This window comes from Salvelinus fontinalis, chromosome 1, assembly GCF_029448725.1.
Source record: "Salvelinus fontinalis isolate EN_2023a chromosome 1, ASM2944872v1, whole genome shotgun sequence".
Taxonomy (NCBI): domain Eukaryota; kingdom Metazoa; phylum Chordata; class Actinopteri; order Salmoniformes; family Salmonidae; genus Salvelinus; species Salvelinus fontinalis.
Genome location: NC_074665.1, coordinates 66,363,756 through 66,389,213, shown reverse-complemented (window position 1 = coordinate 66,389,213; position 25,458 = coordinate 66,363,756). Strand labels below are relative to the sequence as shown.

Sequence of the window (25,458 nt, the reverse complement as noted above, 5' to 3'; positions counted from 1 at the left end):
TATTTTTTTTTTTATTTTTTTTTATTTATTTTTTTTTTTTTACACCTTTATTTAACTAGGCAAGTCAGTTAACACATTATTTTCAATGACGGCCTAGGAACGGTGGGTTAACTGCCTTGTTCAGGGGCAGATCGACAGATTTTTACCTTGTCAGCTCGGGGGTTTGTTTTTGCAACCTTCCGGTTACTAGTCCAATGCTCTAACCACCTACCTTACATTGCACTTCACGAGGAGCCTGCATGGCAGGCTGACTAACTGTTACGCGAGGGCAGCAAGAAGCCAAGGTAAGTTGCTAGCTAGCATTAAACTTATCTTATAAAAAACAATCAATCTTCACATAATCACTAGTTAACTACACACGGTTGATGATATTACTAGTTTATCTAGCGTGTCCTGCGTTGCATATAATCGATGCGGTGCCTGTTAATTTCTCATGGAATCACAGCCTACTTCGACAAACGGGTGATGATTTAGCGCTGTCGTTGCACCAAACCATAAATATCAATGCCTTTCTTTAAAATAATACACAAGTATATATTTTTAAACCTGCCTATTTAGTTAATATTTCCTGCTAACATGCATTTCTTAAAATTGTGTAACTTCTCTTGCGTTCTGTGCAAGCAGTCAGGGTATATGCAGCGGTTTGGGCCGCCTGGCTCGTTGCGAACTGTATGAAGTCCATTTATTCTTAACAAAGACCGTAATTAATTTGCCAGAATTGTACATAATTTTGACATAACATTAAAGGTTGTACAATGTAACAGCAATATTTAGACTTAGGGATGCCAGCCGTTAGATAAAATATGTAACGGTTCCGTATTTCACTGAAAGAATAAACGTTTTGTTTTTCGAAATGATAATTTCCGGATTCTCGGATGCTCGTATTTCTGTGTGTTATAATTAAGTCTATGATTTGATAGAGCAGTCTGACTGAGCGATGGTAGGCAGCAGCAGGCTCGTACGCATTCATTCAAACAGCACTTTCGTGCGTTTTGCCAGCAGATCTTCGCAATGCTTAAAGCATTGAGCTGTTTATGACTTCAAGCCTATCAACTCCCAAGATTAGGCGGGTGTAACCGATGTGAAATGGCTAGCTAGTTAGCGGGGTGCGCGCTAATAGCTTTTCAATCGTTGACGTCACTCGCTCTGAGACTTGAAGTAGTTGTTCCCCTTGCTCTGCAAGGGCCGTGGCTTTTGTGGAGCGATGGGTAACGATGTTTCGAGGGTGGCTGTTGTCGAGGTGTTCCTGGTTCGAGCCCAGGTAGGGTGCGAGGAGAGGGACGGAAGCTATACTGTTACACTGGCAATACTAAAGTGCCTATAAGAACATCCAATAGTCAAAGGTATATGAAATTCAAACCGTATAGAGAGAAATAGTCCTATAATAACTATAACCTAAAACTTCTTGCCTGGGAATATTGAAGAATCATGTTAAAAGGAACCACCAGCTTTCATATGTTCTCATGTTCTGAGCAAGGAACTTAAACGGTAGCTTTTTTACATGGCACATATTGCACTTTTACTTTCTTCTCCAACACTTCGTTTTTGCATTATTTAAACCAAAAATTGAACATGTTTCATTATTTATTTGAGGCTAAATTGATTTTATTGATGTATTATATTAAGTTAAAATAAGTGTTCATTCAGTATTGTTGTAATTGTCATTATTACAAATACATTTTAAAAATCGGCTTTTTTTGGTCCTCCAATAATCGGTATCGGCGTTGAAAAATCATAATCGGTCGACCTCTAGTCCACACATTCTAAGTCAGAACCGTCCAGAGTAGTGATGATAGGCGGGTGGGCAGATGCGGGCAGCGATCGGTTGAAGAGCATACATTTAGTTTTACTTGCATTTAAGAGCAGTTGGAGGCCACGGAAGAAGAGTTGTATGGCATGAAGCTCGTTTGGAGGTTAGTTAACACTTTCCAAAGAAGGGCCAAAAGTATACAGAATGGTGTCATTTGCGTAGAGGTGGATCAGAGAATCACCAGCCGCAAGAGCTACATCATTGATGTATACAGAGAAGAGAGTCAGCCCGAGAATTGTATCTTGTGGCACCCCCATAGAGACTGGCAGAGGTACGGACAACAGGCCCTCCCATTTGACACACTGAGCTCTGAGATGTAGTTGGTGAACCAGGCGAGACAGTCATTTGAGAAACCAAGGCTGTTCAGTCTGCTGATAAGAATGCTGTGATTGACAGAGTCAAAAGCCTTGGCCAGGTCGAAGTATACGGCTGCACAGTATTGTCTTTTGTCGATGGCGATTATGATATTGTTTAAGACCTTGAGCGTGGCTGAGGTGCACGCATGACCAGCTTGGAAACCAGATTGCATAGCGGAGAAGGTACGGTGGGATTCGAAATGGTCGGTGATCTGTTTTGTTATCTTGGCTTTCTAAGACCTTAGAAAGACAGGGTAGGATAGATATAGGTCTGTAACAGTTTGGGTCTAGAGAGTCCTCCCCCTTTGAAGAGGGGGATGACTGCGGCAGCTTTCCAATCTTTGGGGATCTCAAGACGATGCGAAAGGTTGAACAGGCTAATAATAGGGGTTGCAACAATTGCGGCAGATCATTTTAGAAAGAGTGTCCTGATTGTCTAGCCCAGCTGAATTGTAGGGGTCCAGATTTTGCAGCTCTTTCAGAACATCAGCTATTTGGGTGAAGGAGAAATGGGGGAGGTTTGGGCAAGTTGCTGTGAGGGGTGCAGAGCTGTTGACCGGGGTAGGGGTAGCCAGGTGGAAACCAATCCCAGTCTTAGAAAAATTCTTATTGAAATTCTCGATAATTGTAGATTTATCGGTGGTGACAGTGTTTTCTAGCCTCAGTGCAGTGGGCAGCTGGGAGGAGGTGCTCTTATTCTCCATGGACTTTAGTGTTCCAGAACTTTTTGGAGTTTGTGCTACAGGATGTACATTTCTGTTAGGAAAGCTAAGGCTAGCTTTTTCAAACTGCCTGTGTATATTGGTTCTTAACTTCCCTGAAAAGTTGCATATCGTGGGGGCCATTCGATGCTAATGTAGTACGCCACAGGAAGATTTTGTGCTGGTCAAGGGCAGTCAGGTCTGAAGTGAACCAAGGGCTATATCTGTTCCTGGGTCTACATTTTTTTAACGGTGCATGCTTATTTAAGATGGTGAGGAAAGCACCTTTAAAGAATAACCAGGCATCCTCTACTGACGGAATGAGGTCAATATCCTTCCAGGATACCCGGGCCAGGTCGATTAGAAAGGCCTGCTCGCTGAAGTGTTTTAGGGAGCGTTTGACTGTGATGAGGGGTGGTTGTTTGACCGCGGACCCATTACTGACGCAGGAAATGAGGCCGTGATCGCTGAGAAACTGGTTGAAGACAGCCAAGGTGTATTTAGAGGGCAGGTTGGTCAGGATGATATCTATGAGGGTGCCTGAGTTTACAGATTTGGGGTTGTACCTGGTAGGTTAATTTGGGTGAGATTGAGGACATCTAGCTTAGATTGTAGGACGGCTGAGGTGTTAAGCATGTCCCAGTTTAGGTCACCTAACATTACAAACTCTGAAGATAAATGGGGGGCAATTAATTCGCATATGGTGTCCAGGGCGCAGCTGGGGGCCGAGGGGGTCTGTAACAAGTAGCAACAGTAAGAGACTTATTAAAGGTGGATTTTTAAAAGTTGAAGCTCGAACTGTTTGGGCACAGACCTGGATAGCATGACAGAACTCTGCAGGCTGTCTCTGCAGTAGATTGCAACTCCACCCCCTTTGACAGTTCTGTCTTGGTGGAAAATGTATACACATGCATAAAGGCATTTTTCAGCTATGCTTTTACCACTCAGAATCCAGAATGGACGTGACAATGGGGCCAGCACAGGATGTAATACACCCTTACAATAATCTATTTTTTGTTCTTCTTGACTTATCTGGTAAACTGCTACTATGTGTCAAGAAAAGAGACCCAATTAGGGGTTAGTGTACTCGAGTAAAAAAAGTGCTGGTTTATGCTGGTTAGTGTGCTCGAGTAAAAAAAAGTGCTGGTTAGTGTACTCGAGTAAAAAAAGTGCTGGTTTACTATTTTCCTGTGTCCCCGTTCATAGGGTCATGAGAGACTAGTCAGTGGTAGAATTGAGTTGGCACTTTATTGGCCCAAACACCCATAGACCCACAAGGTTGAGGTTACTCATGGACAGTAATTAGTAATACATTTTTTTTGCATTGATGCATTGTGTCTTCTAACTGTCCAAAAATAGGATCCACAGTGTTAGGAAATATTTGTTATCATAAATACAAAGGAGGATGTCTCTCCTCATACCTCTGGTACTTTGACAGACTGTGCACCACAGAGCCAATCAGGAGAAAATACATACAGGTCAACGGTGCCAATTGAAAGTCAAGGGGTGTGTCTGTTCCTTTTGGATTACTCTCTCTTTACACAGAACCCCTGTGGTTCATGTCTGCTCTGCGCATGTCTGAAAGTGACAGAGCCAGCAGCCAAGTTTTTCACAGTATGTCATAAAAAAGTATTACACTTATGAATGTATGTAAAATGCTAATATTAGATATTATATTAATATTAGATCCAGTACAATGGAATAACTAAGACCAGAATTTGAATGCAGCGTGTTCCAATTCCTCCTTCTCTTTCTGTCCAACAAGGTCAACCAAAAACACTTGGCCTGATGGTTCATGCAGATACTAAGGAAGCAATATAGAAATGTATTGATTCCTTAAATGATTTTACTATTAAATGACCCGTATCACAACCCTCATACCTCTTCACAAAAATGACGTAAATCAATTTTGGAAAAAGGATTTTACTCACAAAAGACATAGGAATTTATTTTCCCAGTTAGAAATAGTAGGCCATGCATCAAATAACTATTTTCATCAGAAAAACAAACCCTCAAATGCAATATTGCATTTTGTAAGTTGTCTGCAGGTGGTATGTTGTGAATGCACTCAAATATCAAGTCATTTTCAGGTTATATAAACTGCGTTCTAATTCTCAACGTAGAAGGATTTGTCTTAATGTACAGTATATGAAAGTGATGCTATAAAAAGGATTATTTCACGTTATCAAGCTCACTGTGACTGACAAATCCCTGCCTATTACTGTGATTATAAAGAGCATATGAAACATTGTTTTCCATGAGGCCTACCTGAGCGCCTTCCTTTAAGCACCTCTGTTTGAACACCTCTCCTGTCCTTGATCCATTCCACATACAGCCATTTGCGGATCTTTTCAGTGTCCATGTGAACGATAGTTATTGCGAGGATGGAACATTTGTTGACTTAAAAGTTTTTTTTTTAAACGCCCATGTAAAATGAAGGCCTGCAAAGCTTAACAGATTTAAGTCTAATAGCATGAGATGAAAGTAGACAAACATCAGAGTGTGCAATATGAAGGCATAGTCAGTGGACATTCTGAACCTTGTTTGAAGTCATTAGGTCACATGACCAAGGAGCTATTGAAATTCTACATTTTGAAAAATTCATGTAAAACCATGTGAAATAAAAATGGACAAACTAAAGGGTGTGCAATGTGTGTCTATGCCATCTATGCAATGTGTGTCTATGCCATCGGGTTAGCTACAACCAGTTTTCAAAGTGTTTGGAGTGATGGTTAAAGAGCTATTGAAATTTAAAAAATGTGATTTGTCACCATGTTTACGGTCCCTAACTGCTGTTGGTGGACGTAAGGAAAACTACAGGCGAGTATATCTTTTGAATATCCAACCTGAAACTGTCTTTACCTTGGTACATTATTCACCTTTTTTTAGTTTCGCTTCGTAAACAACACACGGTAGTTCGGGTAGACCATCTTTAGTGATTGAGATTGCACTTAACTATGATTGCAATTGGATGTCATCACATAAGTTAGGTCAGGAATAGTCTTGCTGCAAAGAAACATCTAACTACTTTATAAAGGCACGGGTCTGATTTTAAAATCATTCGGATTAGTATAGCCACGATTGGAATTTCTAATCATATCCTATTGTCAAATATCAGCATGTATAATATTTGAATGGTTATTTTTTTATTGAAGAGCTAATTCAAATAGATTGCCAATACAAGTAATTACCGGGTTAGTTTCATCTCATATTCCAAAAATATGTATCCTGTATTTGAGACTCAGTGAAAGTTTAACATACTCTTTCAAATACGGTATGTACCATTTTGAAAATATACATACATTGCATTTGTAATTATGGCATTTACATTACAGTATCCATTGACTTAGGACTCAAATTGCAGTTCCTATGCCTTCCACTAGATGTCAACAGTCTTTAGAAATTGTTTCAGGGTTGTATTCTGAAAAATGAGGAAGTAAGAGCAGTCTGAGTGGACCCTAAAGTGTCACAGAGCTTTTTCATGCGCACGACTGAGAGAGTGTAATTCTTGTTTACCTTTTATATTGACGATGTTATTGTCCGGTTGAAATATTATCCATTATTTAGGCAAAAACAACCTGAGGATTGAATATAAACATCGTTTGACATGTTTCTATGAACTTTACGGATACAATTTGGATTTTTTGTCTGCCTGTTTTGACTGCGTTTGAGCCTGTGGATTACTGAAGAAAAAGCGTGAAGAAAACTGATGTTTATGGATATAAAGAGACTTTATCGAACATAAGGAACATTTATTGAGTAAATGAATGTCTGCTGAGTGCAACCATATGAAGATCATCAAAGGTAAGGGACTAATTTTATCTCTATTTCTGACTTGTGTAACTCTTCTACTTGGCTGGTTACTATTTGTAATGATTTGTCTGCTGGGCTATGTTCTCAAATAATGGTAAGGTATGCTTTCGCCGTAAAGCATTTTAAAAATCTGACACCGCGGTTGGATTCACAAGAAGTTCATCTTTAAACCTATGTAAAATATGTTTTGTTTTCTGAATTTTTATAATGAGTATTTCTGTATTTGAATTTGGCGCCCAGCAGTTTCACTGGCTGTTGAAGAGGTGGGACGCTAACGTCTCACGTACCCAAGGGAGGTTAAACCCCAAAGAGCAAGTAATGCCGATGTAGAAGCAGTGGCTAGTAAAAATTCCCCTAGAAAGGCAGGAACCTAGGAAGACAGAGTGAAACAAGGCTCCGAGGAGTGGCCAGTCCTCTTCTGACTGGACGGAGTGGAGATTATAAGAGTACATGGCCATTAACTTCTCTGCGCACGGATCCCTTTTACGGGATCATTTTCCTAAACAACCACTGAATTGCAGGGTGCAAAATATTACAAAAAATATTTATAATCATGCAATCACAAGTGAAATATACCAAAACACAGCTTAGCTTGTTGTTAATCCACCTATCGTGTCAGATTTTGAAAATATGCTTTACAGAGAAAGAAATCCAAACTTTTGTGAGTGTATCAATCAATGCTAGAACATCTAGCCCCAAATTAGCATGGTCACGAAAGTCAGAAAAGCAATAAAATTAATCGCTTACCTTTGATAATCCCCGGATATTTGCACTCACGAGACTCCCAGTTACACAACAAATGTTCTTTTTGTTCGATAAATATTACTTTTATAAGAAAAAAACGCCGTTTGGGTTGCGCGTTATGTTCAGAAAACCACAGCCTCGTTCCGTTCGAACATTCCAAAAAGTATCCGTAATGGTCGTAGAAACATGTCAACTGTTTTTTATAATCAATCCTCAGGTTGTTTTTAGCAAACATAATCGATAATATTTCAACCGGACCGTAACCTATTCAATAAGAGAGAAAAAGAAAATGGAGAACTCTCCTCTCGCGCGCAGGAACTATTCAGAGGACACCTGACTACTTCTGAAAAATCTAGCTCATTTTTCAAAATAAAAGCCTGAAACTGTCTAAAGCCTGGTCACAGCCTGAGGAAGCCATTGGAAAAGCAATCTGGTTGATACCCCTTTAAATGGAAGAAAGACAGGCCAGGAAACAAAGATAAATATATATATATATATACTGCTCAAAAAAATAAAGGGAACACTAAAATAACACATCCTAGATCTGAATGAATGAAATATTCTTATTAAATACTTTTTTCTTTACATAGTTGAATGTGCTGACTACAAAATCACACAAAAATTATCAATGGAAATCAGATTTATCAACCCATGGAGGTCTGGAGTTGGAGTCACACTCAAAATTAAAGTTGAAAACCACACTACAGGCTGATCCAACTTTGATGTAATGTCCTTTAAACAAGTCAAAATGAGGCTCAGTAGTGTGTGTGGCCTCCACGTGCCTGTATGACCTCCCTGCAACGCCTGGGCATGCTCCTGATGAGGTGGCGGATGGTCTCCTGAGGGATCTCCTCCCAGACCTGGACTAAAGCATCCGCCAACTCCTGGACAGTCTGTGGTGCAACGTAGCGTTGGTGGATGGAGCGAGACATGATGTCCCAGATGTGCTCAATTGGATTCAGGTCTGTGGAACGGGCGGGCCAGTCCATAGCATCAATGCCATCCTCTTGCAGGAACTGCTGACACACTCCAACCACATGAGGTCTAGCATTGTCTTGCATTAGGAGGAACCCAGGGCCAACCGCACCAGCATATGGTCTCACAAGGGGTCTGAGGATCTCATCTCGGTACCTAATGGCAGTCAGGCTACCTCTGACGAGCACATGGAGGGCTGTGCGGCCCCCCAAAGAAATGCCACCCCACACCATGACTGACCCACCGCCAAACCGGTCATGCTGGAGGATGTTGCAGGCAGCAGAACGTTATCCACGGCGTCTCCAGACTCTGTCACGTCTGTCACGTGCTCAGTGTGAACCTGCTTTCATCTGTGAAGAGCACAGGGCGCCAGTGGCGAATTTGCCAATCTTGGTGTTCTCTGGCAAATGCCAAACGTCCTGCACGGTGTTGGGCTGTAAGCACATCCCCCACCTGTGGACGTCGGGCCCTCATACCACCCTCATGGAGTCTGTTTCTGACCGTTTGAGCAGACACATGCACATTTGTGGCCTGCTGGAGGTCATTTTGCAGGGCTCTGGCAGTGCTCCTCCTTGCACAAAGGCGGAGGTAGCGGTCCTGCTGCTGGGTTGTTGCCCTCCTACGGCCTCCTCCACGTCTCCTGATGTACTGGGCTGTCTCCTGGTAGCGCCTCCATGCTCTGGACACTACGCTGACAGACACAGCAAACCTTCTTGCCACAGCTCGTATTGATGTGCCATCCTGGATGAGCTGCACTATCTGAGCCACTTATGTGGGTTGTAGACTCAGTCTCATGCTACCACTAGAGTGAAAGCACCGCCAGCATTCAAAAGTGACCAAAACATCAGCCAGGAAGCATAGGAACTGAGAAGTGGTCTGTGGTCACCACCTGCAGAACCACTCCTTTATTGGGGGTGTCTTGCTAATTGCCTCTACTTTCCACCTGTTGTCTATTCCATTTGCACAACAGCATGTGAAATTTATTGTCGATCAGTGTTGCTTCCTAAGTGGACAGTTTGATTTCACAGAAGTGTGATTGACTTGGAGTTACTTTGTGTTGTTTAAGTGTTCCCTTTATTTTTTTGAGCAGTGTATATATCACTTCCGGGTTAGATTTTCTCAAGTTTTCGTCTGCAGAATCAGTTTTGTTATACTCACAGACAATATTTTGACAGTTTTGGAAACTTTGGAGTGTTTTCTATCCCAATCTGTAAATTATATGCATATTCTACGATCTGGACCTGAGAAAGTCAGTTTACCTTGGGAACGTTATTTTAAAAATAATAATAATAATAATCAGACCCCTAGCATCAAGAGGTTTTAAGGTCAGATCGTTCTTCAAGATTTTCTAACATTCAGAGATGACTAGCAGGGTCAAATAATAATACCAGTGGTTAACGAGGGTGCAACAGGTTAGCACCTCAGGAGTAAATGTCAGTTTGCCTTTCATAGCCGAGCATTCAGAGGTAGAGAGGGGTAGAAACGGCAGGTCCGGGACAAAGTAGCACATCCAGTGAACAGGTCAGTGTTCCAAATACTCCACTATCTGTTATGCACAAGAAGCATTTTTACTTTACCATTTTGGAAATGCACCCCTCCAAACATACTTGCATCACATAAGCGATAATGCCATTCATCCCTATTAAAGACTCAATTAAAATACTGTTTCAAATACATGAATCAATTGAGTTTACATAAAGTATTACAACTACTCCACTATCGATTTTATGTACTAAAAGCATTTATACTGTACCATTTTGAAAATGCACCTCCAAACTACTTACACTACATACAAAATGTATGTGGACACCTGCTTGTCGATCATTTCATTAAGAAATCATGGACATTAAATGGAGTTGGTCCCCCTTTGCTGCTAAAACAGCCTCCACTCTTCTGGGAAGGCTTTCCACTAGATGTTGGAACATTGCTGCAGGGACTTGCTTCCATTCAGCCACGAGCATTAGTGAGGTCGGGCACTGATGTTGGGAGATTAGGCCTGGCTCACATTTGGCTTTCCAATTCATCCCCAGGGTTTAAGAAAGGGTTGAGGTCAGGGCTCAATGCAGGCCAGTGAAGTTCTTCCACACCGATCTCTACAAACCATTTCTGTATGGACCTCGCTTTGTGCATGGGGCATTGTCATGCTGAAACAGGAAAGGGCCTAACTGTTGCCACAAAGTTTGAAGCACAGAATTGTCTAGAATGTCATTGTGTGCTATAGCGTAAGATTTCGTGTAGATCGATGAGAAAAAAAACTATTGAATCAATTTTAGACTAAAGTTGTAACAAAACAAAATGTGGACAATGTCTAGGGTTCTGAATAATTTCCGAATGCACTATAGGTCTGCTGATTTAGTCAGTGACAATGGAGTAGCCAATTGCTGCTTTCTGTGTAGCAAAGCCATCTTGAACATGCAACAATAGCAAGCCTATCATATTGGTCAAAAGGCTATAGCCTATTATTGAACATGCTACTCCTGTGTAATGAAGCAGCTATTAAGTCATTTTCAAACATTTGCCAAAATGCAATTCGCGGGAAACCACTGTTCTAAACAGCGCACCTAATGCGAGTAGTTCCATATGTGACAGAGATGAGAATCTCAGTTAAGAGAGGGGATCTAATAGTAACAACTAGGATTGGTTGATAATGACTAGGATTGTGCCTTTGGCTTCTGGACAATGAAAGAAAGTTATGAAAACCAATAGGAAGTCTTTATAAAATAATTGCCTCCCTTTCTGTGGTTGGAGTTTGGCTAGGCTACTTTGCTCATTTATGTAAAGTCTTACCTTGCTTCAAAGTAAAAATAACAATATTTCAGTATATTACTTAAAGTAATGCTTACAAATTATGGTTAATAAGTGATAAGCAGTAATGGGCAGTCACTACCATTATGGGGCTCTTATTAAAGGGTAGGAAGCATGAGTTTTTACTCACCAAAGTAACAACAATGTGGTCAGAGTTAGTAACTTAGTTGTAGTCACGATCTGGTTTTTGGGTTATTACAAATGTATTAACTTATTTTCGGGTATCTTGACTACCCACTGCAGTATTTATCAACGTCAAATGGAGGATCTACTCTGTGCTACCAAGTTTGTATGCTAGCTCTGTAGCTGGCTACGGTTAGCATCCTCATACTCTTCAGACTTTGTGGCTGTGTTATCTAGTCGGAACCCGTTTGCATGGCAGGCTCTGGTGCCTTCTTGCCGTGGGCTCCAACCAATTGCTTTAATTGTGTAGCACTTTGTCTGTTCTCTTTTTTGGTCACCTTTTCACCATGTTCTCTGTTGAGTTGGCTATGGGAGTTTTGTAACTTTTCCCTCTTTGGCTTAGTGCTAGCACGCTAGCTGACTGACATCTGGGATCTATCTAATTTAGATTTTCTTGCTATTAGATTTCACTCAGCTTGGTGAAGTGCCCGCCTCCCCCTTGCTTTTGTAGCTAACTCAACCTGCACTCTTTGAAAGGTTTTATCATCGGCTGAGCCCCAGCCAACAATCTGTAAGTCTCTGCTCTCTTTGCTTTTGATCTGTGGTTATGTTTTAGTTGTGGTGGTCTAGCTGGTCTCCAGTTGTTGGGCTCTGGCTTGCTGACCATAACTGTGGTGATTGGCGAGGCTAATAGCTATTTGGTTAAATGGCTAAAATTAGCTAGCTGGCTAGGATTACTGCATATAGCTAACTGGTTAGATAGTGTTATGTATTTCCCAAACTTTGGTTTACTTTAATGTAGCTGTAAGCCAGGGGTTGATTGCACTGCACAAGTCAGGCAATTGCTAATGTAAAGTTGATTTGTAACAATACTTTATGAATTTATTTGCTTGTTGGCTGAAAATGAAGTTATATATTTGATATTATTTCAGTTGGAGTTTACATTACAGGAAATATTATATCACCTCAAACAATTCCCGACATGGCTTTGGGAATTCTGATTGGTTTAAGTAATACCTTGAAAAATTGAAAAATGAGGTGTGGCTTTGCTTTGGGACTTTTGATGTGTATACTAATGCAAATCCATATGTTACATGTAGTTACATTTTATGGTAACTACCCTTTAATAGTTTTATTCTGTGTTAAAGGTCATTCCAAAAATGGATCAATTTGAAGACCCCTTGAAGTATAAAATATATAAAAGTTTTTGATTAAACATTTTATTTGGCCTTACTGCTATTAGCCCATGCAAACTCATTGAATAACATATTCACTACATGGAACAACAGATAATCCCCCCTCAAAATTAAGGCAGTTTGTTCTGAGTGTCTGACCTATATCTGAGAGATAAGATCAGGACACATTTTTGGAACTAAACAGTCTCCATATATACCTCCATTAATTTTTCAACTGTTACTGGGTGTCCATCAGACGAGTCTTGTGAGGCCTGTAGGCGTCTTAGAGCAAAACAACAGTGTTCGTGAGAGTCTCACCTTTGCACAGAGGGGTCATATTAGTGTGTAGCCCAAACGGTTTGGACACTATCGTTTTTCTTCTTCTCGAAAACGGGTTATTTTGAAGAATCTAACTGAAACCGAACCGGTTGTCATTAGTGTTGGACTACTTCACCAGTCCTCTAGGGAGCAAAATAATGGCTAGTTAAAAACGTGTGAATGTGGTCTGTATACGTTTTAGTGCTTTATGAGTCTGGAACATTGCATTAGGCATCCAGTTTTACCTGTGGTATGCTGTTTTATTTATTTGTTTATTTTATGTGGCACCACGCCTCTTAAATTTAAAGTCCCCATGTTAGATTTGTTTTTATTCAATTCCGTCTGGTATGAGAACAGTAGCCCCTATCTGCAAAAAGCTGAGTATCTTGGCTATTGATCTGTGCCTTAAAATCGTTGGTGTGACTTACATTCATATTCCCATATATGGTAGTTAAGAGCAGGCCGAGCCGATGACCTCATTTCAAGATTGCTGCTACCTACTTTCCGGTTAGGATTGCGAAAGCATAAACAAAATAAACACAGAATACGTTGAATCACATCGAAATCCGGGACTCCACAGATCATGGGGGATGTCTTATTTGTCCGTCTGTGACCTACCGCTATTGACCACCACCAGAGTCAAAAAAATATTTTACACTAGGGCTTGGCGATATGGCCAAAACATCATATGGTATTTTTCAAATTCAACGGTATTTTATGTTTTTGATTAATAAAAGTTCTACATTTGCTTTGAGTAGTGCGTGACCCTAGGCAACATATATATTCTAAATTATTTCAATGGGTCTTTCTGCATTCTGATTGTTTTATACTGTTCAACTTTAACATAATTTCCTGCATTTCCATCAATTTCTGCATTTCCTGCACTCATTTCCACACTGCCACGATATGGGCAAAAAAACTAGGCCTTATTTTTAACCAAATGTTGCGATTTAGATCAAAACACTTGGGTGAACTGTTGGCATTATGGAAATAGAATGTTTATTATAATTCTATAGTTAGAATACTAATAATAGTGGGCACTTTGAATACAGTGTTTAACATGACAACGAATGAAAAATGCTATGGATGAGTTATTGTGACAGGGTAGGAACCAAAGTGATGTTCAGTGTTGCCTAGGGGACCCTATAATCTTTGGCTACATTAAATCTTTATTCATGTAGCCAACATGGTCATGCTTCGCCTATTCCTCTTTGATTTAGACGATACTGTTGCACAAACATGCTGATTTAGGCCTCCACCAGCACTGGTTAGCTAGCTACATTTGCTCTGACTTTTAGCCAGCTGACTAGCGATTAGCATTAGTGGCTAACACGAGTTTGCTGATGTAAGAAACACAAACTAATATTGTAATTATAGAAAGCTTGTGGATTTATATTAAGGTTAAAGTGGAAACAACTTTGTTGCTTGTGCTGCATTGACCATTACACATAGCGTATCACATTTAACAAACATTTAAATACTATTATAGAAGGTAAAGTAAAAACCCAAACCAGTCCGTGCATCAATACCGTTATAGTAAAATACGGTATACCGCCCAGGTTTATCTTACACAACGTTTTCACCAAACAACTTACAAAGTAAGCTTCGATTTGGTCTGTGTTTGAGCTATTGCTACATGCGGGTTATGAAATGAATCCTTAGGTTGGTAGGAACAAATCTAGCCTATTGCCAATGTTATCTGATTTATGTATGACTTAACTTCTAAGACATTCTTTTGTGGTTCAGCTTTGTTTGCTATTTAGGCCTAGTCTGGTGATGACTTTATTTATTATGGGTGTTCTTGGATATGGCTTTCTAAATGATATTTCACATAGGCCGACAGTAGGAATACCAGTAGACACGTTGAAGACCTGGAATTCCCTACTATTTTCAAACATTTTGGGGTGTTTCTCAATATGCATTATACCGTGCTCCAAGCAAGCAAATTGGAGCATGCAACGGTCAGAGAATGACTCCAAATCAAACTGTCAAGCTAGCTATATTAATACGATTCACATATAGCTCGCTTCACAAATTCTAATGTTAATGCATTCTCAACCCTCTCGTCCTCACAAGAACGTCATTGGCGAACTAACTCGGAGCATGAGTATGTTAGTATGCATATTGAGATTAGTATGCATATTGAGATTAGTATGCATATTGAGATTAGTATGCATATTGAGATTAGTATGCATATTGAGATTAGTATGCATATTGAGAAACACCCTTTGTTTTATGAAGCACACCAACACTTCTGAGTTGTGGTGTTTTAACAAGTGGCGAAGTTGGTTCATTAACAGCTTCTAAAAGGTTAAGATGATGAGACCCGTTTTTATGAACAAAACACTTAAGACACAGTTGGCTTGCCATTGGCGTCCTCAACACTGTGGATTTTCCACAAAATCCTGGGTGTATGTCTAATTACAAACATTCGCACAAATAATTTCAGTTTGGTTGCCACCCAAATTTCTTCCATTTTGTTTCTGTTTGTCATTATGCCCTTAAGTCTTTTAGGCCTAGTAAAACGATGTTCATTCTTCTTTAGATTGTTATTTATGGAGACGTGCCAAAGATGAAAGAGAATGTAGTCTACCTTTCCAACCATCAATGCACAGGTGAGCTGTTCCTTTTCAACAAAATGCTTAACTAATTAATTTCTGTTCATTCTGAGCGAGAATAATTTGTTAGTTCAAGTTTGGCACATGATGCAGTTGGACTAAAACCCTTGCTTTCTCTTGTCATACAGCGGACTGGATCATTGCTGACATGTTAGCCATTAGGCAGGAAGCACTTGGACATGTGAGATACGTCCTAAAAGATGGGCTGAAATGGCTCCCATTATACGGATGGTATTTCTCTCAGGTAATATATTTATCTAAAAGTTTTGGACTGTTAGATGCTATAATATATATTGTGCTTATTGGTAAGAGCGATTTAATCCTATTTGGTATCAATTTTTTAATCAAATGTTCATTTTTAGCATGGCGGTGTCTACGTGAAGCGAAGCGCAAAGTTTGACGAGAATGCAATGAAAAAGAAGCTCTCTTCACAAACAGTGTTGGGAACACCAGTAAGTATTTAAGGAGCACACTGACAGAAACTGTCTGATTTTGTGAATGTTATTTACTCCCAAAAGCATTTTTGGTGATAAGCATGTTATTTCTTGCATCGCAGCCAATAACTTTTTACATGGCTGCCAACAAAACTGATGTTTAATACTGTCACTTCATTCAATGGATTCTATTGATGGGCTGTGAGGCTGTCAGTGAAATACCATGAAAGTGCTCTTACTTTATCCCAATTTGTCATTCTTTGAAGAGCATTGCTATTCTAAAATATACATGAAACCAACTGAAATAAATATCTATAAAGGCTGTTTTGGTCACTGGCATGTCCGCTCTAAATGTTTCCCTGTGCCTAGTCTATATCAGGAAGGACTGCTGTTGCCAAATAACTTATTCCCAGGACACTAAGATCCACAGCTTGTTGTTTGAGCTTTTGGGCTACCCTTTGTCCCTGGGCTTCTGTTCTTGCATTTTGTCATGATTTTCTGACTAGTCTTGTCTTCATGACACCCAGGTTTTCATATGTGCATGGGTACAGTGCATTCGGAAAGTATTAAGACCTTTTTCCACATTTTGTTATGTTACAGCCTGTTCCTCATCAAGCTACACACAATACCCCATAATGGCAAAGCGAAAACAGGTTTTTAGAAATTTTAGCACATTTGTTAATTGAAAAACAGCTTATTTACATAAGTATTCTGACCCTTTGAATTGAGACTAAAAATTGATCTCAGGTGCATCCTGTTTTCGTTGATTATCGTTGAGATGTTTCTAGAACTTGACTGGAGTCCACCTTTGTTAAATAAATTGATTGGACATGATTTGGAAATGCACACATCTGTCTATATAAGGTCCCACAGTTGACCGTGCATGTCTGAGCAAAAACCAAGCCATGAGGTCGAAGGAATTGTCTGTACAGCTCCGAGACAGGATTGTGTCGAGGTACATATCTGGGGAAGAGTAGCAAAACATTTCTGCAGCATTGAAGGTCCCTAAGAACACTGGCCTGCATCATTCTTTAATGGAAGAAGTTTGGAACCATCAAGTCTCTTCCTAGAGCTGGCCGCCCGCCCAAACGGAGCAATCAGGGGAGAAGGGCCTTGGTCAGGGAGGTGACCAAGAACCCGATGGCCACTCTGAAAAGGCTCTATATTGCCTCTGTGGAGATGGTTGTCCTTCTGGAAGGTTATCCCATCTCTGCAGCACTCACCCAATCAGGTCTTTTATGGTAGTGGCCAGATGGAAGCCACTCAGTAAAAGGCACATGACAGCCCATTTGGAGTTTGCTAAAAGGCACCTAAATGACTCTGACCATGAAAAATAAGATTCTCTTGTCTGATACAATCAAGATTTAACTTGGCCTGAATGCCAAGCATCACGTCAGGAGGAATCCTGGCACCATCCCTACAGTGAAGCATGGTGTGGCAGCATCATGCTGTGGGGATGTTTTTCAGTGGCAGGGACTGGGAGACTAGTCTTGATTGAGGGAAAGATGAACAGCGCAAAATACAGAGATCCTTGATGAAAGCCTGCTCCAGAGTGCTCAGACTTAGGCGAAGGTTAACCTTCTAACAGGACAACGACCTTAAGCAAACGGTGAAGACAACGCAGGAGTGGCTTCGGGACAAGTTTCTGAATGTGCTTGAGTGGCCAGAGCCCGGACTTGAAACCGATCGAACATCTCTGGAGAGACCTGAAAATAGCTGTTCAGCGACGCTCCCCATCCAACCTGACAGAGCTTGAGGATCTGCAGGTGTGCCAAGCTAGTAGTGTGATACCCAAGAAGACTCAAGGCTGTAGATTAATCCATTTTAGAATAAGGCTGTAACGTAACAAAGTGGAAAAAGTCAAGGGCTCTGAATACTTTCCGAATGCTCTGTATGTAGAGTGTAGAAACATAGTCTTAGACTACTTACCTTACGAGAAATGATGTGCTGATCTCCCCTGCAAGACTTCACTTGCTGTAACTCAACCCCCGTTTGTTTTGATTTCTGTGCAGATGTATCTTGTCATCTTCCCAGAAGGAACCCGATACAACCCTGAACTCAAGAAGATGATCAGCGACAGTCAGGCTTTTGCCACTAAAGAAGGTGCTCTTTCATACTTTCACATTGATTTATAAATTCCACGCTAGTGTATTCTTTCATGACTAATAGCAAAGCTTTGGGGAGGATTAACGAATGGGGGTCATGTAGGGGTAATGCATTGGAACGGGTACTTCACCTTCCACTCCCATGCTTAATGGATTCCTTATCCCACATTGAAAGTGATTGTTGTAGCACTGCTTTCTTTTTCAACCTTTAATCTCTGAAACTCAGCAACTTCGCATTGACCATGTTCAGTGGCAGAATACAGAGGAGGACTCGATCCCAAACTTTTTTTTTAACTGTATAATGGTTTTTGGATCATGAGGTATTTGGTAATAAGGTTTTGAAAAATACAACTTGCAACTTTTTAAAGCAAGATACATTTACCGTGACAGCGGATACAATCTACCCACCCTCCCAACTAACTTTTTGCAATCTCTTGTCAAAATCTCACAACCCAAATGTTTGTTGACCGCATGAGAGTGGAACCTTAGACAAAATGAAACGCCACCTGGCTGTTCTATTTTTTTTATCCTCGTCAGTGGATTGCTGGTACAGTGCTAAGAGCTTGGCAGCTTGGACCAGTGAGCTCCTTTTAATTAAATATTTCAGAGGCTGTAGCTTATAAATTGGGCAAAATGTTCATTTGTGATTACAAAAGTATGTTACTGCTGACTTATAAGTGATTTATGTTGCTAGACCTAACTCGCAAGAGCAAGTTGAAAGGTTTGAAATGGCTTCTTGTTTAAGACCTTTTGTTTCATAAAGTAAGATATTTTCGTTTGGTAGCCGACTTCCACACTACATGGACAAATGTATGTGGACACCTGCTCGTCTAACATCTCATTCCAAAATCATGGGCATTAATATGGAGTTGGTCCCCCTTTAACTGCTATAAAAGCCTCCCCACTTCTGGAAAGGCTTTCCAGTAGATGTTGGAACATTGCTGCGGGACCTTGCTTCTATTCAGCCACAAGAATTAGTGAGGTTGGCTACTGATGTTGGGCGACTACGTCTGGCTCGCAGTCGGCGTTCCAATTTATTCCGAAATGTTTGAGGTCAGGGCTCTGTGCAGGCCAGTCAAGTTCTTCCACACCAATCTCGACAAACCATTTCTGTATGGACCTCACTTTGTGTACGGGGGCATTGTCATGCTGAAACAAGAAAGGGCCTTCCCCAAACTGTTGCCACAAAGTTGGAAGCACAGAATTGTCTAGAATGTTATTGTATGCTGTAGCTTTAAGATTTCCCTTCACTGGAACTAATGCGTCTAGCCCGAACCATGAAAAACAGCCCCAGACCATTATTCCTCCACCAAACTTTACAGATGGCGCTATGCATTGGGGCAGGTAGTGTTCTCCTGGCATCCGGCAAACCCAGATTTGTCAGTTGGACTGCTAAATGGTGAAGCGTGATTCATCACTCCAGAGAACGCGATTCCGCTGCTCCAGCCGACGCTTGGCATTGTGCATGTTAATCTGAGCCTTGTGTGCAGCTGCTCGGCCATGGAAACCCATTTCATGAAGCTCACGATGAACAGTTATTGTGCTGCCGTTGCTTTCAGGGGCAGTTTGGAACTCTGTAGTGAGTGTTGCAACTGAGGACAGACGATTTTTATGCGCTGAAGCACTCGGCGGTCCCATTATTATGTGAGCGTTTGTGGCCTACCACTTCTCGGTTGAAACATTGCTACTAGACGTTTCCACATCACAATAACAGCACTTACAGTTGACCGGGGCAGTCTAGCAGGGCAGAAATTTGTCGAACTGACTTGTTGGCAACTTATAACGGTGCCATGTTGAAAGTCACTGAGCTCTTCAGTAAGGCCATTCTACTGCCAATGTTTGTCTATGGAGATTGCATGGCGGTGCTCTATTTTACACACATGTCAGCAACGGGTGTGGCTAAAATAGCCAAATCCACTAATTTGAAGGGGTGTCCACATACTTCTTGTTTACAATAATGTACTTATTTTTTATAAAATATATTAATACTTTTCAAACAGCTCATACACTTTAAGGGCATTATCATTTTTACAATATTATTCCAACCACAGTGTGGAAATATTAAAACACAAGAATATCACTTGACTGCACAGGGCATTTTATCTTAAGCATTAGCTTAATTTTATTAATAATATTGTGAAAATGATAATGCCCTTAAAGTGTATGAGCTGTTTGAAAAGATTGCCTGGAATTTCAGTCTGTTTTGGTGGAATGGTGTTTTGGCCTGCCTGGTGACCTTACCAGGCAGTTAATTAGTTAGTAGACCAATAAGAACGAGAGTTCCAAACTTCTGCCAATAACAGCTAGGTTTCCTCTCCTTTCGGACCACTCCCAGAATGTCCTAGCAAAATTCTAGCTTGAGAAATTGCTCTTTGCTAAGAAGCTATTTTTGTTTATTTTTTTACCATTTTAATTGAAAACAATTAGGTACTTAGTTTGTTACCCAGAAATTGTTTGATATTGAGAAACTGCTGCTTTGGGTCTTTTTAGATCATAATTCCTTGTGTGAGCCGCTTCTGAAGTTATAACATTTGCAATTGCTGATTTCTCAATTAACTGCTTTGGCCATCACAGCCATATCACCATGAAATGGAATGCAATATATACCCAATGTGGCACTCGATAAACTGCAGTCTTATGTTTGCATAGCAACATATTTAACTACACTGAACAAAAATATTAACGCAACATGTAAAATGTTGGTCCCATGTTTAATGAGTTGACATAAGACCCCAGAAATTGTTTGTACACAAAACGCTTATTTCTCTCAAATGTTGTGCACAAATTTGTTTACATACCTGTTAGTGAGCATATCTGCTTTGCCAAGATAATCCATCCATCTGACAGGTGTGGCATTTCAAGAAGCTGATTAAACAGCATGATCATTACGCAGATGCACCTTGTGCTGGGAACAATGAAAGGCCACTCTAAAATCTACAGTTTTGTCACACAACACAATGCCACAATGTCTCAAGTTGAGGGAGCATGCAATTGGCATGCTGACTGCAGCAATATCCGCTGGTGGACGACAATGAAAATAGTCTTTGTAGCAATTTAATTAAATGTTCAGTAGTCTTGTGCCTTGGGGGTAGAAGCTGTTTAGATGCCTCTTGGACCTAGACTTGGTGCTCCGGTACCGCTTGCCGTGCGGTAGCAGAGAGAACAGTCTATGACTAGCGTGGCTGGAGTCGGACAACTTTTTGGGGGCCTTCCTCTGACACTGCCTGGTATAGAGGTCCTGAATGGCAGGAAGCTTGGCCCCAGTGATGTACTGAGCCATACGCACTACCCTCTGTAGTGCCTTGCAGCCGAGCAGTTGTCATACCAGGGCAGTGATGCAACCAGTCAGGATGCTCTCTGGTGTAGAAACTTTTGAGGATCTGATGTCCCATACCAAATCTTTTAAGTCTCCTGAGGGGAAATAGGTTTTGTCGTGCCCTCTTCATGACTGTCTTGGTGTGCTTGGACCGTGTTCGTTTGTTGGTGATGTGGTCACCACGGAACTTGAAGCGCTGATCCTGCTCCACTACAGCCCTGTCGATGAGAATGGGGGTGTGCTCGGTCATCCTTTTCCTGTAATTCACAATCATCTCCTTAGTCTTGATCACGTTGAGAGAGAGAGAGAGGTTGTTGTCCTGGCACGACACGGCCAGGTCTCTGACCTCCACCTTATATGCTGTCACGTCATTGTTGGTGATCAGGCCTACCACTGTTGTCATCGGCCAACTTAATGATGGTGTTGGAGTCGTGCCTGGCCGTGCAGTCATGAGTGAACCAGAAGTACAGGAGGGGACTGAGCACGCACCCCTGGGCGGCCCCCGTGTTGAGGATCAGCGTGGAGGATGTGTTGTTCCCTACCCTTACCACCTGGGGGCGTCCCATCAGGAAGTCCAGGATCCAGTTGTAGAGTGAGGTGTTTAATCCCAAGGTCCTTAGCTTAGTGATGAGCTTTGAGGGCACTATGTTGTTGAATGCTGATCTACTGTCAATGAACAGCATTCTCACACAGGTGTTCCTTTTGTCCAGGTGTGAAAGGGCAGTGTGGAGTGCGTCTGTGGATCTGATGGGGCGGTATGTAAATTGGAGTGGGTCTATGGTTTCTGGGATAATTGTGTTGATGTGAGCCATGACCAGCCTTTCGAAGCACTTCATGGCTATAGACGTGAGTGCTACGGGTCGGTAATCATTTAGGCAGGTTACCTTGGTGTTCTTGGGCACAGGGACTATGGTGGACTGCTTGAAACATGTTGGTATTACAGACTCGGACAGGGAGAGGTTAAAAATGTTAATGAAGTCACTTGCCAGTTGGTCAGCGCATGCTCGGTGTATACGTCCTGGTAATCCGTCTGGCCCTGCGTCCTTGTGATTGTTGACTTGTTTAAAGGTCTTACTCACATCGACTGTGGAGAGCGGGATTACATAGTCATCTGGAACAGCTGGTGTGCTCATGTATGTTTCAGTGTTACTTGCCTCGAAGCGAGCATAGAAGTAATTTAGCTCGTCTGGTAGGCTCGTGTCAATGGGCAGCTCTCGGCTGTGCTTCCCTTTGTAGTCTGTAATAGTTTGCAAGCCCTGCCACATCCGACGAGCATCAGAGCCAGTGTAGTATGATTCAATCTTAGTCCTGTATTGATGCTTTGCCTGTTTGATGGTTCGTCGGAGGGCATAGCGGGATATCTTATAAGCTTCCGGGTTAGAGTCCTGCTCCTTGAAAGCGGCAGCTCTAGCCTTTAGCTCAGTGCCTGTAATCCATGGCTTCTGGTTGGGGTATGTACGTACAGTCACTGTGGGGACGACGTCGTCAATGCACTTATTGATGAAGCCGATGACTGATACGATGTACTCCTCAATGCCATCGGAGGAATCCCGGAACATATTCCAGTCTGTGCTAGCAAAACAGTCCTGTAGCTTAGCATCTGCTTCATCTGACCACTTTTTTTATTGATCTAGTCACTGGTGTTTCCTGCTTTAGTTTTTGCTTGTAAGCAGGAATCGGGAGGATAGAATTATGGTCAAATTTGCCAAATGGAAGGCGAGGGAGAGCTTGGTAAGCATCTGTGTGTGGAGTAAAGGGGATCGCTAGAGTTTTTGTTTTTATTAATTTATTCTCTCCTCTGGTTGCACATGTAACATGCTGATGGAAATTGGGTATAACAGATTTGTTTCCCTGCATTAAAGTCCCTGGCCACTAGGAGCGCCGCCTCTTTTTCCGGTTTGCTTACAGTGGTATACATCTCATTGAGTGCGGTCTTAGTGCCAGCATCAGTCTGTGGTGGTATGTAGACAGCTACGAAAAATACAGATAAACTCTCTAGGTAGAGTGGTCTGCAGCTTATCATGAGATACTCTACCTCAGGTGAGCAAAACCTTGAGACTTCCTACTGTTTACAAATATGCATAGCCCGCCACCCCTTGTCTTACCAGAGGCTGCAGTTCTATCCTGACGATGCAGTGTGTAACCCGCCAGCTGTATGTTAATCATGTCGTCGTGCATTAGTTGTACAGTTTTTAATGTCCTGCTGGTAGGATAAACGTGCATTTAGCTTGTCCAGTTTATTTTCCAGCGATTGTGCATTGGCCAGGAGTACGGATGGCAAGGGAAGATTAGCCACTCGTCGGCAGATCCTCACAAGGCACCCTGATCTCTTTCCGCGATATCTTTTCCATCTCTTTCTCCTGCGAATGACAGAGATGAGGGCCTGTTCGGGTGTCTGGAGTAAATCCCTCTCGTCCGTTTCGTTAAAGAGTTTCTTCGTCCAGTTCAAGGTGAGTAATCACTGTTCTGATTTCCAGAAGCTCTTTTCGGTCATAAGAGACGGTAGCAGCAACATTATGTACAAAATAAGTTACAAAAATGCAAAAATAATAAATAAATAGCACGGTTGGTTAAGAGCCCATGAAACGGCAGCCATCCTCCGGCGCCATTACGTATATGTTTTTAGATAATTGCTGGTCTCAAGTCCAGCCGACATTCTTAATGATTTTAGTGATTACAACAACCGGGTGACATTTTGAAAGACTACATTAGTCACCTCTCAGTGAAGTATGGGCTCGTTTGTCCTTTGATCCTGCAATTTGTCCACTGTCTACCATTCAGATATGTGACTTGATTATTGAAATGGAGTGCTGTATTGCTGTTAGTTTTTATTGAAAGATCCAAAGAGCATATGCATAACCATGGTAGCAATTGAAAGGGAATAGTTTGGAGATAGTGGTACAATTATTACATTTACTGTAGTGGTAAATTATTATATTTACTGTACTTTTCATTTTCATTAGCAAAATCTGAAAATACTCTGGATACATGAGGAATATTCCTGGAAAATGTGGGGTAGGTGCATGTTTTCTAGCCTAACATCATTATTTGGAAACGGTATATTGATGATATTTTTGTTCTATGGAGGGGTGATGCAAAACAGCTCCAGGCATTCCATGCTTTTCTTAACTCCTGTTCTGAACATTTGAGATTTACTATGCAATCTGATACACGTCAAATCAGTTTTCTTGGTCTTCTGATCTTGTGTGAAAATAATGTTCTATACACTGATCTTTACAGGAAACCTACTGATCGTAACAGTTTGTTGAGGGCTGACAGTTGTCACCCACTTCCCTTGAAAAATAGTTTGCCCTAAAGCCAATTCTGTCAAATCAAAAGAATTTGCAAAAAAAAATCAGATTGACAGAAACATTCAAGGAGCGGGGATACAATTCAAAACATTACCTTTTTCACGGGCAGTCTCGCAAAAAGACGCATTCTTGCATTCTAACTACCCGCTATTCAAAGCGCTCTGAACAAATTAAGGGAATCGTTCACAAACATTGGCACATTCTAAAATCCGATGATAGTCTCTGTAATGTGTTTTCGGACCTTCCCTTGGTCGTATTCTCGCGGGGCAGAAATCTCAGAGACCAATTGTTACACTCTGATTTACCACCCCAAGATATTCCTGAAGAACGTCTATTTGCGCCCCTACTGGATGGAAATTACTAGTGTAATGGCTATGCTCAATGCAATGGCACTTATAAATGCAGATCCTTCAAACACCCACAAACAGGGAAATTGATCCCAAGCAAAGGTGTTATTACGTGCTCCACTAAGGCAGTTATTTATCTTATAACTCGTCCTTGTGGTAAAAATTGTGGGTAAAACAAAGCGTGAATTAAAAATACATATATCAGAGCATCGTAGCACCATTAGGTGAAAACTTGACTTACCCAGTTGCGGCCCACTTTTGGAGGCAGGCCACTCAATTTCGTCTCTGCGTTATATTGGCTTCGAACATGTCACCCTCCCTAGGAGGGGGTGACCTTGATAATTTATTGTTAAAACGAGAGGCTGCCTGGATCTTTAACTTAAAGACCCCTTGCTCCCTTCGGTCTCAACGTGGACTTTGATCTGAAGCCATTCTTGTGATTATTGTGACTTTGCCATTGTAATTGTTTGTAAGCTTGTGTAGTCTAAAATGAATCTATGATGGTAT

General features: G+C 41.4%; 1 protein-coding gene across 3 annotated transcripts in view; it reads left to right on the top strand.

Moving 5' to 3' along the window:
- Positions 1-25,458, top strand: part of LOC129860163 (1-acyl-sn-glycerol-3-phosphate acyltransferase epsilon-like) — a 48,903-nt gene that overhangs the window by 6,119 nt on the left and 17,326 nt on the right. For all 3 annotated transcript variants that reach the window (XM_055930536.1, XM_055930527.1, XM_055930545.1), the window contains exons 2-5: positions 15,366-15,435; positions 15,567-15,682; positions 15,801-15,890; positions 17,885-17,975. In XM_055930536.1, coding sequence (XP_055786511.1) covers positions 15,366-15,435; positions 15,567-15,682; positions 15,801-15,890; positions 17,885-17,975 — 367 coding nt within the window. The remainder of the gene's footprint in view (positions 1-15,365; positions 15,436-15,566; positions 15,683-15,800; positions 15,891-17,884; positions 17,976-25,458) is intronic.